This window comes from Ahaetulla prasina, chromosome 7, assembly GCF_028640845.1.
Source record: "Ahaetulla prasina isolate Xishuangbanna chromosome 7, ASM2864084v1, whole genome shotgun sequence".
NCBI classification, from domain to species: domain Eukaryota; kingdom Metazoa; phylum Chordata; class Lepidosauria; order Squamata; family Colubridae; genus Ahaetulla; species Ahaetulla prasina.
The window spans coordinates 53,642,623-53,659,780 of record NC_080545.1 but is presented as its reverse complement, the minus strand read 5'-3'; the positions used below and the strand labels follow the sequence as shown (position 1 = coordinate 53,659,780).

The following is a 17,158-nucleotide window of genomic DNA, read 5'->3' as shown; positions in this document are numbered from 1 at the left end:
AGATTATGGAGTATCTTCAGTGTATTTAGACAAGCATAAACAGTACCTTTTGAAGTGGTTCATGAAAAGTACAAGCATAAGAAAAATTTCCTTACAAATGGAGACATTGCATAAATATCTTATGAATTTTATTTTTGTCTAGTACAATTGAAATCTATATTAACAATTATGTATATAAGCACATGATAAGTCAACTTTGGGTAAATATTTGTTCTTTCAGTATTCCAGGATATTATTTCATCTAGTCCTAAATACTTATATATGAATTCATACATAATGAAATGTATGAAAATTTCAATCAAGCTGCAGTTGCAGTTGTGCTTTTTATAATTCTTCAGGGCAATATGTATCCACTCTTGGAGAAGACTAGCAAAAATTGAGTTGTTCTGTCTCTTTTTTGGAGGGGGAGGTCTTTTGCCATACTCATTAAGCAGTGAACATAATGCTTATTTATTCTTCCTGTTATTTTAAGTATATTTGAAGAAAACTTTCTTTTAAAAATTGTTTAGCATCATTTTCCAATGTCTTTCTAAACATGAGTCTTTCAAACATCATCTTAACTATTAGGTATTATTTACTTGGGACTGAATTCAACTGCCATCATTCCCAATTAATTTTGTCATTGATCTAGGCTACTGTCAAGCCTAGAATCTCAGAAGGAACATTAGCCTATTTACTGCATTAGTTTCCATAAGGAAGGCTTTTTTTCAGCCCATATTTCTTCTATAGCTTACCCCTAAAAGATTCAGCTATACCACCACAACATGCCATAAATAAATATGGAAATTGAGCCTCAAGGAATAAGTGCCAGTAGTATATAATCAAGATAGTAGAGCTGTTTTTGGCCATTTTCCTTTCCTTAGTATATTAAAAGCTCAATTGGTTCCTGAAAATGAGTTCTGATTAGAACAAGAAGACAGAAAACTGGTACACATCTTATAAAAATATAGACACAGACTCAAGCATTGGGAAACACTTTCCAACTTACTATTTGAAACCAAATCAATCAAGTATCAATAATAAAAATATTTTTGGTTAACTTTAATATTATCTATTGGGCTCCAAAGTTCGATTTGAAGAGGGAGAAACAAAGACAAAAAGTAACAGAACCTGACATACTGATTTTATTTGAAACAGCATTTGGTCAATCAATCATGTTCCACATATATAGATTTTCATTTAAACTCAGGCGACTCTAAGAAATTACCTATATTATACTATCTTAGCTACATGTAACTTCTATATGAACTATCTTGCATCAATAAGTGAAAACTTTCCAGGGTCCCAAGAAATGAGCATTTCCAGCCTGAGTCCCAAGATACTTTTAAACAGAGATGCCCGATACTGGAATAACAAAAGTCTCAATTCAAAGCAATTCCCTGGCACAGGAGCAGATTACTTGTAGGACTTCTCATCTGAGGAGTTGCTACCCTGAATGCACGCATATTCTGTGTACATCCCCTGTTCATTTGATATATTGAATATAGGCATGATGCTTAAGATCAAAATATTGCAGCTAAAGGTATGCAAATTTCATTTTGTCTGTTACGTGCCCTAGCTATTCATTTTTATCCTTCTTGCCCTTCTAATATGTACAATCAAATATTTCTTTAGTTTGTTTTGTGCTATGGATTTTCTTCATTTGAAAAGGCTATCCTAAGATTAATGAATGAAACACAGAAGCCGAGCATAAAACTCAATGAATTCTAACACAGGATATAGTTGTCTTACCTCTTCTTTTTCAGCACTCTGCAAATCTCGCCATTCTTCAGTTACATGACCAAAATCTACAGTGTTCATGGCAACTTTATATTCTCCAATAATATCATGCTTAGAAAAGCGGTCGAAGTCATATACTGCCATCACTAAAGTTTTTCCTCCCAGTTCAGAATATGGCACCTAAATTAGAAAAAGAGAGAGAGAGAAAAAAGTAGCCACTTACAATGCCTTTTTAAAAGTAAGTATGCCTTGATTGCAATTCAAAACCTTTCCTTTATTATCTGCTATCCCTGTTTAACTGAAAGGAGGGAAAAGGCACATTTTCTTGCAGAAGCCTTTGATGACATTTTTTAATGACCACAATACAGCAATCCATAGAACAATGTGGTAGCTCATTCATCAATCAGGAAGTTTTGCCTGGAGTACTAGTAGTTACACTCCATCATGAAGCTAAAGGCAAATTATCTGCCCCAGACACATAAGCTTTCAATACTGTAGGAAGTTCCCTTCAATAAATCATGCTGTCACTTCTCTCTTCCCAAAAGTTATAGGATGATAAAAAAAGAATAGATATTTTCTCCCTACCTGGCACAGAATAATTAAAAACTTGATAAAGGTTTTTTTTTTTAAATAAATTTATTTTTTTTCTCTTTGGAATTTCATCTTGCTAATGATGATATGTTGCTGTATATTTGGGAACAGGAGGCCATATTCTGGATTATTTTCCAGCTGTTCTCTGCTATAAAGTAGAAGGGTTGTTATTAGTTATATTACATTGAGAAGAAGATATGCAATTGATGCATCTTTTAGAGGTTTGTAGGGCAAAACCTGTTTGGATCTGTACAGTGGTGGGATTCAAGTAATTTAACAACTGGTTCTCTGCCCTATTGATTTCTTCCAACAACCAGTTTGCCAAACTGCTCAGAAAGTTAACAACTGGTTCTCCCGAAGTGGTGCGAACTGGCTGAATCCCACCACTGGATCTGTACTCAAATCATGGCTGCTTTTAATTATTTTATTTATTTTCAAATATGAACATTTCCTTTAACTGTATTCATAAAATCAAATAAATGAAGCTTTTAGCCTATGTTCTTCACATACACATACAGTAGTGGCCAAAATTGTGGAAACCTTTTGGGAAAAGTGTATTTTCCTAAAACTAGCTAATAACACCACTTTTTTTTGTAGTAGTACCACAAAATTATATATCAATGGAAAGATACTTTAATCAAGAATGTAATGCAATACTTTTTATGAAGGATTTGCTATTAGAATAGCAATTACAGTATAAAGAAGAAAAATGAAACACATAGAAAAAATGAGATATACAAAAATTATCACATCAGTTAATACTTAGTTGGGTAACCTTTACCATGAATTATGGCCTTACAGTGTCTTCCCATGGAGTGAACCAAGTCTTTTAGTTCTGCAGCTGTTATAATCAGGGGTGGGTTCCAAATTTTTTTATTACCGGTTCTGTGGGCATGGCTTATTTGGTGAGTGTGGCTTGGTGGTCATGTGACTGAGTGGGCATGGCCAACTTGAAGTCACTCAGGGCAAGGTGCCACCCCACTTTGCCCTGAGTGACTTCAAGTTGGCCACGCTCACTCAGTCACATGACCAATGCTGCAGAGACAGGGCAATTTCTCCCAGGGGACAGCCAGAGCTTCGCCGCCTCCTCTTTTCCTCAGAGGAGTTGCCTCCAAGTCCTTACGAAGGGACACACACACAACACAACACAACAGACTCACACACAATGTAAAAGCAGCTGCACTTCACCCAAAATGGCCCCTGCAACAAGCAGGAACCTCACACAGCCACAAAAAGCTCAAAAACCAACTTTCACACTTTACACACACACAACCCAACACAACTGACTCACACACAATGTAAAAGCAGCTGAACTTCACCCAAAATGGCCCCTGCAACAGCAGGAACCTCACACAGCCACAAAAAGCTCAAAAACCTTCACACTTTACACACACACAACACAACTGACTCTCTCTCTCTCTCACACACACACACAAAATGCCACATACAGCTTTGTGAGATTGTGTGTGTTTGTGTAGTTAGAGTGAAACACTACAGAAACACACCAAATCTCAGAAAGCTGCACAAATATATTATTATTTTATTTTATTTATATTTTTTTAGATCAGGGGTCTCCAATCTTAGTAACTTTCAGGTTTGTGGACTTCAACTCCCAGAGTTCCTCAGCAAGCAAAGGCACGAGGAGATAGATTGCAGGCAAGCAGATTCAGTTGCTAGCTGATGCAACTGATTGCAGAAGCTGAAGGAAAGTGAGCCTGAAAGGTAATTATGTAAATGGGGAGGGGACGATTAGGTGGGCCAGAGGAAAGAAAGATTTTAAAAGGCTCCTCTGAAGATCCCAGCTGAAGTTGCTTAATAGCAGCCCAGAAATTCTTAACTCAGCTGGGATCGCCAGAGGAGCCTTTTAAAACCTTTTGTTTTAACAACCTCTTCAGCCAAAGAGGTTGTTAAAAAGAACAACAACCTTTTAAAGGGTTCTGATGATCCCTGCTGAGCTGCGCAATCATCAGAGGGCTTTTTTTACTTTTAAAAGCCTTTTTTTGGCTGAAGAAAAGATGCTTTTAAAAGTAAAAAAAACAAACAAACATCTGATGATCAGGGAACCGGTTCAGGGGTGTGGCCAGCCAGCCATTACTACCGGTTCTCTGAATGCCAGCAGATTTTTACTACCGGCTCTCCAGAACTGGAGTGAACCGGGAGCAACCCACCACTGGTTATAATGTGAAACCAAGATCGAATGTGTCAGGCCTGGAAACCATACTAAGCCGTAGGTTTCCAGATGCTGCCACATTTCTCCCCTGAGGGGAAGAAGGGGGGTTGATGGGTATGGTAACATTCTTCAAGCGGTCAAGGTTGGATTGTGTTCGCATCTGCAGAAGGAGTGGCAAGAAGAAGTTTCAAATAAAGTGGAAGAACGTTGGACCATGTGACCGGAAAAGAGGTTAGCGGGGTGGGACTCTTGGGGTTTGTATAACTGGGAAAAGAATCCGGAAGTTTCAGTTTTGGAATTTCACTCATCGTGTGCCAGTTTCCTTATGCTAGTAAAGAACTTTGAAAGACAATGGCTTCTGAGTTTTTTTTATGCAGAAGAGGTTTTTCTGGAACCTTGACAGAATGATTGCTTCTATTAACTGGGTTTTATTACTGGGTCGCTTCTGACCAAAAAGTTTCTTTAGTTGACTCCACAGATTTTCAATTGAGTTAATGTCTGGGCTATTTCCAGGCCATTCCAGCAGCGGAATATGATTATCTTGAAACTCCCTCTAAAAGTGGTGTTATTAGCCATCAAACCCTGAAAATACACTTTTCTCAAAAGGTTTCCACAATTTTGGCCACTACTGTATATTTAGCTTTTATTTGTTTTCAAAATGGTTCCCTTCTTGTAAAGTTTGTCATTTATAATGGATGAAAAAACCTTCAGATTTAAAAAAGAAACAGGAAAAACTTCAATTTAAGATAAGCAAGAAATAACATCTGTACATTAATGTACATATCTGCTGATATTATAGAAGGGTACTAGAAATTTGATATTTGTAGAAACAGTAACTGGATATTTTTAATTATTTAATCTTAGTTTAATTGTTAGCTTAGACACAAGAGCTGTTACTTTTGTTGGCTTTTGAAACATCCCAGCAAAATGTTTTTAACATATACTTCATATAAGAAAACCTCTAAAATTATTTTGGGATCAAGGAAAATATAGATCCTTACCCACAAAAAAAGATGGAAAGTAATCCTGATTTGCTCTTTTTAAATATTATATTCTGTATTTTTAAAAAATGGTGCTTATTTCTGGATAAGTATATAAAGATTTCGTTGTTACGCTTTGTACAAATGCATTTTTACTAAGCAAATTATGTGACTGTGCTGAAAAATTTCCTGGCCTATAATGGACCTGGCTCCAAACCTTCAGAGAAAATATCAAGTTTCTCATTATCTTTTGTGAATATCACTAAGTTTCTAGCAGCTACGAATTCCAGGTTGAATCTCATTTCCATATTGAAAAGGCTAGGAGGCTTAAGGAAACCATTATTTCACATGGTATTAATAACCCTCAATTAACTGCCACACAGTACATGGAACCGTGTAAAATAATACTAATACTAATATAAATACACGTATATAATAAATTTAATCAGGTGCTCTTTTCTTTAAGAGGGAATATACCCCATTTCCTCCAATAGGTCTAGTAGGAAAGGAAGTTTTCTTAAGTTCCTTTCTAGGTAAATTTATAACCCATCTCCCAATCAGGTCAGCTTTCAAAACGTCCAAGCAGTCAGTATATTGTTGTTTTTTATAAAATCAATCAGATTTAAGACAATATTAAGGAAAGATAGAAAGCAGCAAGGCTTGTGAGTACAGTTGGAATATTCTACTTGTCTTTAAGTAGCTTTTTTAGAAAAAGGCATCCTCTGAAATAGTTATTACTTAAGAAAAGTTCATTATGTTAACAGTAACAATTAATTAGGTTATAAGCAATTTCTTGGGTTAAACTTTAGTAAACATAAGCCATGAAAAAGTATAATACCTTGAATGTAAATTGTTCATTGAAGACAGGATTAAGGGTTTTCCTGTGAACTTTTGTCTCATATTTCTTTTTCTTATCAGGAAGCAGGAAAACCTTCACATATGGATCAGACGTACCACCCATATCTAAAGCAGGCAGCTCAGCAGCTTGAATTATCCCTACCAGAAGCTGGAAAAGGAGATGAGACAGAGGAAAAGAATTAGTTCAGCAAAATTTTAATTTTTAATTTAAGGAGAACTTGTTCCTGGCACATCAGTCAGTAGTGGGGTTTCAATTTTGGCCGCTACCGGTTCGCATGCACAAAAAAATGCGCAGAGACATCCGGCTGGGTGGGTGGAGCTTTCCGCCACAGCTGTTACTGGTTCGCCTGATCCGGGGCGAACCAATAGCAACCCACCACTGATGTCAGTGCATTAATACATACATACTAGTTTTTTCATTTTCCGATGCTCTTTGAGTCAGGAATATGCGAGGAATATATGAGAATAGTAAGACCTATTAAGTTCTGGATCAGATGAAGCTTTAACCAAACATGTTTCAGGAATTAGTAAACAAAAGGGTTACCACAGGACAGGACTTGAATTACATGAAGCCTGACTGTAACTGGACTAGAAAGCTGTACTTGGAGACATTACTTCAATCGACAATTACTCTAAAAGGATTGAAATGTCTTACTTTAAGTAACAATAGCAATAGCACTTAGACTTATATACTGCTTCATAGTGCTTTACAGCCCCCTCTAAGCAGTTTACAGAGTCAGCATATTGCCCTCAAAAATCTGGGTCCTCATTTTACTGACTTTGGAAGGATGCAAGGCTGAATCAACCTTGAACCTGGTGAGATTTGATCTGCCAAACTGCTGGCAGCTGGTGATCAGCAGAATTAGCCTGCAGTACTGCATTCTAACCACCACGGCTCATAGCTATAATCTGAACTAACCTTTGCCTTAAAGAATCCATCTTTTTTTTCTTTCATATATTTAGTAAATTATACTTTAATCTAAAGATCAGTATACTGTTCATTTGGTAGATTTTAGGATATAACCAATAGCCAATGATAATCCAAATAAGTATTATTCAAAGAAATTTGACTTCCAAGGAAGATAGGACAAATTGAAGAAGGAAAGTCAATAACTACTGCAAAGGCCAAGGAACCAGTGAGTAGACAGTTCTGTGGAACCTCTCCAGATAAGGGAGAAATGGAGATCACCATTTGTGCTCTAAGAGACCTCAGGACAGCATATTTCTGCAGGTGATCAATACTGGGTTTTAATTCATAAAATTCTAAGATCACATTTGTTTCAAACCTGATTGTTCTGAAAGTCATAATCCAAGGAATATTGGATTTTCCCTAATTTCTCATCTTCTTTGGCTTCTTCTTTTTCTTCTCCATCAGTCAATCCAGTTTCAGCATCATCATCCTTAAGGGCCTGTAAACAATTAACAGCAACAAAAGTGCCAATAAGGATGACTGATTTATAAGCAAAGCCCTAAAATAAACTCATAAAAAAACCCAAGCACTTTTGCTTGTGAAGCAAAAAAAGCAAGCATGATGGCATTATGTTGTCTATATATATATATTTAGATTGGTTCAAATATACAAAAGAATTATCAGCAGCAAGCAGCAAAATAGCTATGAAAGAAGGAAAAGGCTTCTCTTAAGGATATTGCAAGCAACAATTGTTTCAATGCCTGAAACATAAAAAGAATGTCAACTTGATAATTTTAAAAATCAAATTGAATCAAACTGCTTGTCCAAAGACAGTTGTGAATAAGCATGCTATTAAATAAGCAAGGTTGCAAAGTTCTCCAGTTTAAACCAATTGCACATGCTGTGAATTACCTACATTAAAGCAAAGTTCTTCTGCAGAATTACTGCTATTTTAATGTTATTGCATATTATTTCTTCAAAAAGTGAAATGTCAAACAGCTTCAATGTTTTTGTTTTCATTTAGGTTGAACGTAGAAGCAAAGGTACCACTAAGACGTTAACAAATGTATGGTCACAAAAAAAATCAGAACTCCTTTCATTCTCTTTTTCTTTTCATTGGATATTAATTAAAGATAGACTGAACCAAAGTGATTTAAAGATATCTCATTTTTAAACACTTGCAAATTTATCTGAAATAAAGTATCATTAATTTTAAGAAGGCACTGAGAGTAATTTTCAACACAGATTTTATAAAAAAGAAAGAAAAAGTTAAAAGTATCGATTGAGGCAGTATTTGAAACAAATTTCCATCATATTATAATTTAGATTTAAAAATGGACAGACAATATTTTGTATGTCAACTTTTGAGACTTACTTCCAAATATCTATGTTTAACATTTCAATCAACAGGCATGGCTTCTCAAAAAATATGTTCAAGGATTTAATTCAGTGAAAGTTATAATCTAATACGTGTCAGCTACATTGACTCTGATGAGATTTTTGAATAAACATCATGAGATTGTACTGCATTATTTTTTATTTAAAACAAAAGGGAAAAGAGATTACAATGAATTTTTAGGATTGTCAATTTTAGTTAGCATTAAACTTAAATTTGTTTCATCATGTATTTCTTACAACAAAATAGACTTAAAGTTTTATTTTAGGTCAGGGGTCTCCAGCCTTGGCAATTTTAAGACTTGTGGACTTCAACTCCAGAGTTCCTCAGCCAGCAAAGCTGGCTGAGGAGCTGGCTGAGGAACTCTGGGAGTTGAAGTCCACAGGTCTTAAAGTTGGCAAGGATGGAGACCCCTGTTTAAGGTGACAGAAACTGTATGATTAAATGTACAAAAATATTATATCAATTGCTTCTTTTGCAATATGAAAATAAATTGTGATGTATGAGGAAAAAACTCTCATTCTTATTCTGGCAATTTACCTTTCTATTTTAATCTCTACTCTTTTTTTTTTAATATGTATGCCAATTGGCACTGATGGCTATTTGAGCTAATGGAATAGAATTATCTAATTTCTATAAAATAAATCTAATTCAACCTCATTTGGGATTCAAAGATAGTAAGAATAAAGCCACAAATAACATATTACCATATCATTTAATAAAATGTATTAACAAAACAATATAAAAAATGTGCAACTCAGATGAAACTCATGGTTGACATGAAGGGTTTTTGGTGCTCACTAAGCTTGCTTTTTATTGCAGATGTTTCATTACCCAAACTAGGTAACATCATCAGTGTTAGTCTGAATCATGAGGCCCTGTGCACAGTCACTAGAATAGAATATAATAGAATTTATTGGCCAAATGTGATTGGACACACAAGGAATTTGTCTTGGTGCATATGGTCTCAGTGTACATAAAAGAAAAAAATACCTTCATCAAGGTACAACATTTACAACACATAGGTCATAGGGTACAATTTAACACTTAATGATAGCAACAAAAAGTTATAGTCATACAGTCATAAGTAGAAAGAGATTGGTGATGGAAACAATGAGAAGATTAATAGTAGTGTAGATTTAGTAAATAGTTTGACAGTGTTGAGGGAATTATTTGTTTAGCAGAGTGATGGCCTTCGGGAAAAAACTGTTCTTGTGTCTAGTTGTTCTGGTGTGCAGTGCTCTATAGCGTTGTTTTGAGGGTAGGAGTTGAAACAGTTTATGTCCTGGATGTGAGGGATCTGTAAATATTTTCACGGCCCTCTTCTTGATTCGTGCAGTATACAGGTCCTAAATGGAAGGCAGGTTGATAGCAATTATTTTTTCTGCAGTTCTAATTATCCTCTGAAGTCTGTGTCTTTCTTGTTGGGTTGGAGAACCAAACCAGACAGTTAGAGAGGTGCAAATGACAGACTCAATAATTCCTCTGTAGAACTGGATCAGTAGCTCCTTGGGCAGTTTGAGCTTACTGAGTTGGCGCAGAAAGAACATTTTTTGTTGTCCTTTTTTGATGATGTTTTTGATGTTAACTGTCCATTTTAGATCTTGCAATATGATAGAACCTAGAAATTTGAAGGTTTCTACTGTTGATACTATGTTTTCAAGTATTTTGAGAGGTGGAAGTATGGAAGGGTTTCTCCTAAAGTCTACCACCATTTCTACAGTTTTGAGTGTGTTCAGCTCCAGATTGTTTTGGTTGCACCACAAGGCTAGTTGTTCGACCTCACGTCTATATGCAGATTCGTCATTGTCTCGAATGAGACCAATCACTGTTGTGTCATCTGCGAACTTCAGTAGTTTAACAGATGGATCGTTGGAGATGCAGTCATTGGTATACAAAGAGAAGAGAAGGGGGGAGAGCACACAGCCTTGTGGGGGCTCCTGTGCTAATTGTACAGGTATCTGATGTGATCCTGCTTAGCTTCACCTGCTGCTTCCTGTTTGTTAGGAAGCTTGTGATCCACTTACAAGTCTGTTCAGGTACTTTTAGCTGGTTTAGCTTAGTTACAAGAGTGTCTGGAATGATGGTATTGAATGCTGAACAGAAGTCTATAAAAAGAACCCTTGCATAGGTCTTTGGAGGTTCAAGATGTTGTAGGATATAGTGCAGAGCCATATTAACAGCATCATCTGTTGATCTATTTTCTCGGTATGCAAATTGCAAGGGGTCTAACAACAGATCTGTGATGGTTTTCAAGTAGGAAAGCACTAGCCTTTCAAAGGCTTTCATGACTACAGATGTTAAAGCAACTGTCTGCAGTCATTCAGTTCCTTGATAGTGGGCTCCTTCAGCACTGGGATGATGGTAGAGCGTTTGAAGCACGGATGATGTTACCTAGTTTGGGTAATGAAACATCTGCAAGAAAAGAAGCAAGCTCAGGGAGCACCAAGGACCTCTCATATATAATCCTCATCAATAAATTATTAAAAAGCAATCTCAAGCGGTAGTGCTGGAGGTTTGGATGGGGGACAAAAGGCTTCATCTGAACCCTGGTAATTCTGTGGGTTCAAAAGGCCTCGGGATCTGGGGATTCATCATCTTTAATTCTGGACTGGGTTGCACCATAGACAGATCAGGTGCAGAATCTGGGGTTTTTCCTAGATGTGTGACTAGTCATGGCTAGCAGAGCCTTTGCACAGTTTTGTGTTGTGCACCAGTTGAACCTTTTTCTGAATCATGAGGTGCTCTGCACAGTTACTCATGTCCTAGACATCTCCTGGTTGAATTACTACAACACGCTGCACATAGGTTACTCTTGAAGAGTATTCGGAACTGCAACTGGTACAGAATGCAGTGGCAGACAATTCTGTAGGCTCTAGAGGTGGCATGTGACTCTGGTGTTACATGAGCTGCACTGGCTTCCAGTTTGCTTCTGGGTCCAATTCAAGGTGTTGGTCATCATCTTTAAAATGTTTTATGGCATGGCTTCATGATATGGGTCCAGAGGAACTGCCTTACCCTGATTGGACTAATTCACCCACTTATTCCAGCAGAAAAGGCCTACTTTGGATCCCATTGGCCAACAAACTTTGCTGTGACCTCTGCCTTCTGGAATATTCTTCCATTAGAAGTGAAATTCGCTACCACACTCCTGGTCTTCAGGAAGACTCTAAAAACTTGGCTCTGCTGTATGGCCGGGAGCCCCAACAGGGGCCTGCTACATTGGGAATGACTGACGGGATAGAGAAGATTCTCACCCCTAGGCTATCCATCATCTTGATTTTTAATTTTAATATTTTTATTCTAATTTTGATTTTTAAGCACTTTTTAACTGTTTGTTATACTGTAATCTACCCAGAATTGCTGTATTAGTGAGAATGGCTACATAGAAATTTGATAAACAAACATACAGACAAACAAACAAACAAACAAACAAACAAACAAAGGAATAATATTGTTGATCATAAATGCAAATTGATTCAGTCAGAAATTTTCTTTGGGAGCTCACTGAAAGATTACATCCTCTGTAGTGCTATTGCTTAGAGCCCTGTATGGTAGATCAGAAGTAGAAACCAATGACAGGTTAACTATTTTAGTATAACAGCTACAGTTACAGAATCAGTTACAGAAGTCAGAATAGGCTTCCCCCTCTATCTTTGTGTGAATCCTCAAGTTAGTTTCTTGGATTGATCTAAGCCATGCTAGTCTGTTCTTTGTCATGGTTACAGATCTTTTTACTGTCATTCGAGGCCATTCCTATGCTCTCTAGAGTTCAATTAGAACATACTACTTTGGAGAAATTTGTATTTTTTTCATGCTCCATTTGGAATTGAATAGAGGCACTTGATTGGTGGAAAATATAATGGTAAATTAAATTAGATTATTCAAAAGGGTATTCATTCATCTTCTCTATTCCCATACACGTTTCCTTTTTTTCCCTTTTAAAACAAATAATCTTCATCTTGATCTTCTGCAATGTTAGGTTTTCACATTTTCTATTACTAGAAATTATACTTGAATCCCAATAGCTCAGTTTGAACATGAGGTATACTCGCCATAAAATTTAGCTAGTGAAAAAAAATTCAGCCTGATATAATTTAAAGCACTCTCCTCTCTGTTAACCAATTGTGACATACTAAAGGTTAGAGACTAATGATGCAATTATTTCTGAGACATGCTGCTAAATTCCCAATATTTTTTCAGTTTATCAGTTATGCGATTAGGTCACCTCTTTTCACAAAGGTTGAACTAAAGCAAATTTCCCTCCTCTTTCAAACAAGAAAAAAAAAAACATCAGAAAATTATGCAGCCATTCTGGCACTTTGACATGTAACCAAAAAGAAGACAAAATCAGTGCACAACAAAATCTGAAATGTCTAACACTCTTTAGCTTAGCACAAGTTACAAAAAATAAAAGAAATGAGTATTAAATCCTGTAATATAAATAAATCAATTTGGTTCAGCCTCTTGATGTGTGTAAAAGCTTTGCATAAATCTGAGGCTGAGGAGCCACAGCTATCGGGGCATTAAGCACATTCGAGATTTACTTTACATGTGTCCAAAGAGCAAAATAAACCTACCGCAAGTGACAATCCAGAACAGTCATGAGACACAACATAGATAAGGAGGACATAGAAGGAAGAAATAAAAATTAAAACATCCACACAAAAATATTAGTAAAACCATGGAGAAATGACCTTTTACATATATTCTTTCTACTGAATCTTTTAACACACTTAAGACTTATAATCTTTGACCTTTCTTTTAAAGAAACATTTTCCTATGAATAGATTTCCCTAGATGCATAAGGATAGATATAATACACATAAAATAAATATAATGTACCCTGGAAGTAAAACTTATTGAAAACAGTAGAATGAACATACAAATAAACTTGATTAGGGTATGGTAGTGAGATTCAAAAAGGGGCAAGCATTTGAAACATTTAATAGTTGTAAGAACAGTGTAAAATATCCTTCAAGGAGCTTACTCAAGGCAACTTCATATTCTTGGTAACTGTGTGACAATGGTTTGGCCTGTCTTCTTCTGGGATGTCTTTTTTTCGCTCCCCAGTGGAAAAATCCCTGTACTAACAAAGACTGACATCTGGCAATAGACATCAGCTAGTGTTGACAAGTGCTGTCATCTGACTGGAGTCAACCATTGGCTAGAAAAGAGAATCTCAATAGATCTACAGAGTGTACTTCCTAAATGGCAAGGATCTGAACTTTTTTGCATTTGGCAGTGGGACTTATTTCTGAATAAGCCCATTTAAGGTAAATCTGGTCACTATACCATTGGTTTTAAATTATATTCATGCGTTCTAAATGCTGTATTTACATGGAGTCTATTCACATGGACATGAAAAAAGATTCCTTTGAATAATGACAGCATTTATGGTGTAAAAGATTTAAAAACATTTTTTCCTGTATTTTTGAAAACAGCCACCCCAAATCAGATGCCTTCTAGAAAAAATGGACTTAAAATTGCATGAACTTTATGCAAGATGACCAATAAGGAAAAGGCTACTCTAAAAATTTACTTAGTAAGATGGAATTAGTCACAAACATCAGTGGAAAATGTTTATTGCTGATGCCCATGAAACAAGCTACTATAGGCTGTTATACTTTTTTCCCCTGTTACTGAATTAGTCTTCTGGTCAGATATGATTTTTTACTATGCATATTCTTTTTTTCTTTTTTTATTGCAGGTTGACCAGAATCGCCAAATAACATTTTGGTCATTTATCCAGATCTCAACAAATATAATGGGACACATTTAATAATATACCGTATCATAGAAAAAACGCTTTATTAAAAACATACAACAAAGTGCACAAAATTATAGCAACAGAATACATTCAGTTTGTCCTATTAAAAAAAAACATACCAGATGGTTATCATAATTAGACTCATTACCAATATACCAAGTTTCTTTTCTATAGATCCCTAAAAGAGAAGTTTCAGACTATCTTCTAATGAAATATTGATTACGATTACCATAACCAATCGGCAATTAAAGAATGACTCACAATGAGCATGTATATTAGAAACAAATCTTTGCTATCACCAGAATGGATATTTGCTAAATCAATTCTGAACTGTAAATCACTAGTTAAAAGTTGTTCTTAAAATTTAAGGTTCTCAGTGATAAGCCTAGTCATTATAGAATTCTCTGTTGAAATGAAAACCTGTATAGCGCAACTGACTAGTGCACCTTTCAGAGGATTGGTTGTTTCAAGCATCTAACTTTCCTTCTCCAAGCTAATAGGAAATTCATCTATTTATCTCTCTCTCTCTCTCTCTCTCTTTCTCTCTCTCTCTCGGACATCTCAAGGAAGATGATGATCCAGTGCAATTGAATTATTGAATCATAGTGTTGGACTACGTCTTCTACTTCATAATGAAAGGGAGAGATAAGAGATGAACAATGACAATTTTGTATTTATTTTATTAGTTACTTGTGCATTCAGTAAAATCCAATACAACTGTTAAACAATGAAAATGAGTTCTTGGTGTTCTTGGGACTTGCACCAAGACAAATTCCTTGTGTATCCAATCACACTCGGCCAATAAAAAATTCTATTCTATTCTATTCTATTCTATTCTATTCTATTCTATTCTATTCTATTCTATTCTATTCTTTAGCCAAGGACAGATTCTTGAGTGAGTTTCCACATTAACTTCTGGAATAACTTATTTGATGATCAAGGTGACCGAACAATAGTTATTACTTTGCCTCAAGCAACAAAGGGTTTTTGCTAATACTAAAATCCCAAAAGAATCTTTCCTTAAACTTATCAAGATTGGTGGGCTCATATTCGTTTAATCATAGAGCTAAGTAATAAAGTTCTAACCTTTTCAAGTTTCTACCAATATGTTATTAGTGTATAAATAATAGGACAAATTTATCACCTACATTTGTAATATTTATAACAAGAATTGCTTAATACAAGAATATACAAAACTATCAAAGAAATTTTAATTCTAAATTCTTTGTGTGGACTAGTTCACTTGTCTTTAGGTGCTATTCATTTGTTCTTCCATTGCAATAACCCTCCTTTAGAATATTGGTTTTGTCGAATTTATAGAGCATTTTTATTTTCTGCACATCCTTGCTTGACAAATCAAAAGACATTTTCATGACACCAACATTCACATTTCACTGGGAGGAAGGGTGCTGTTGTTAAAGGGCATTTACGTAGCACTCCCCAATAGAATTTATCAGTAACTAGCAATATTCATAACATAAGGGCTACTCTTTATTTATATAGCAGTGATATAAATTGATTACAGATAATGGTCGCAATGAAAAGCTATTCTTCATTCACTTCCTCTTTCATCAAATAATGAAAATTTGAAATAAGAGGAGTAACTTTTATCATTTATATTATAGTATTTGCAATGGTGGGATTCAGCCAGTTCTCTCCAATCGCGTGAATCGGTAGCAGTGACTGCAGGAGGCTCTCCCCACCCACCAATAATGTGTGACTACTGTGCATGTGCAGAAGGCTGTGTGCATGTGCAGATGTGGCACACACTCACATTTGTGAACCAGTAGGGAAGATAAGTGAATCCCACCTCTGAGTATTTGGCAATCATTGCTTTAAAAAGAAATGGAAAAAAATTCAAACTTTTTGATCAAAAAGCCTTATTCATGTTTTAATGTTAATCAGATGGACTGGGGTTAATTTGGGATAAAGAAATGGCAGTCCCCATAACCTGGCTATACCTTATTACAAGTAGGCTTAAGAAGCCAGAAGAAAATGCTACAGAAAGAATAACAGAATACCCTTTATTTGTGCACTAGGTACTAACTTGGTGACTATTTCTAATTAAATATGCATATAAAAGACTAAATCAATCTACAGTTCTCACTCAAAGCACAAATGACCAGGCTCAAATTATCATACTTTAGATACATTATGTAAAAAGCTAGCTCTCTGGAGAAGGTTCTGATGTTGGGACAGGTGGAAGGAAAGAAAAGAAGAGGAAGACCAGCAGCAAGGTGAATGGACTGAGGTACAGTGGCAATGGGTGTACTTCTGGAACACTTGAAGGACCAGGTTAGGGACATATTATGAACAAAAGTTTACTATGGGTTTCCTAAGAATCAACAACACTGCCTTGATAGATAATCAATCAATAAAATAATAATTTTCTTGGTTGTCCATTGGTTGGCAATCTTTTCAGACACTGGATTCCAGCATACAATATAATGGCTAGATATTCTTAAGCCATCTCAAATCTTGTGAAATTTTAAGTAGTAATCATAAAATATTCCTGATATTGGTGGTCTCATCTGGTGTTTTGTCACCTAACATTAACAAAATTTTACCAAATTTGATGACTCTGCAAAATGTTACACCAAATAAATAAATAAAACATTACCTTGAGGGGGAATCTCAATGTGGTTTTGTGAGATGAGGGATAACTCAGCCATCCTGGTTACTATGTTGTAAACTCCTTCTTAGAAATATCAACACCTATTATGTGTTGTAAACCTAGTACACCTAACAAACTTCAGATGTTCTA

The 17,158-nt window shown here is 35.7% G+C and overlaps 1 protein-coding gene across 1 annotated transcript in view; it reads right to left on the bottom strand.

Annotated features, from left to right (window-relative positions):
- Nucleotides 1–1,662: 1,662 nt before the first annotated feature.
- Nucleotides 1,663–17,158, bottom strand: part of LOC131202548 (synaptotagmin-1-like) — a 255,804-nt gene continuing 240,308 nt past the window's right edge. The window contains exons 6-8 of the mRNA XM_058191654.1: nucleotides 7,605–7,727; nucleotides 6,299–6,466; nucleotides 1,663–1,899 (exon numbers count right to left, since the gene is read on the bottom strand). Of these exons, the coding sequence (XP_058047637.1) occupies nucleotides 1,663–1,899; nucleotides 6,299–6,466; nucleotides 7,605–7,727 (528 nt within the window). The remainder of the gene's footprint in view (nucleotides 1,900–6,298; nucleotides 6,467–7,604; nucleotides 7,728–17,158) is intronic.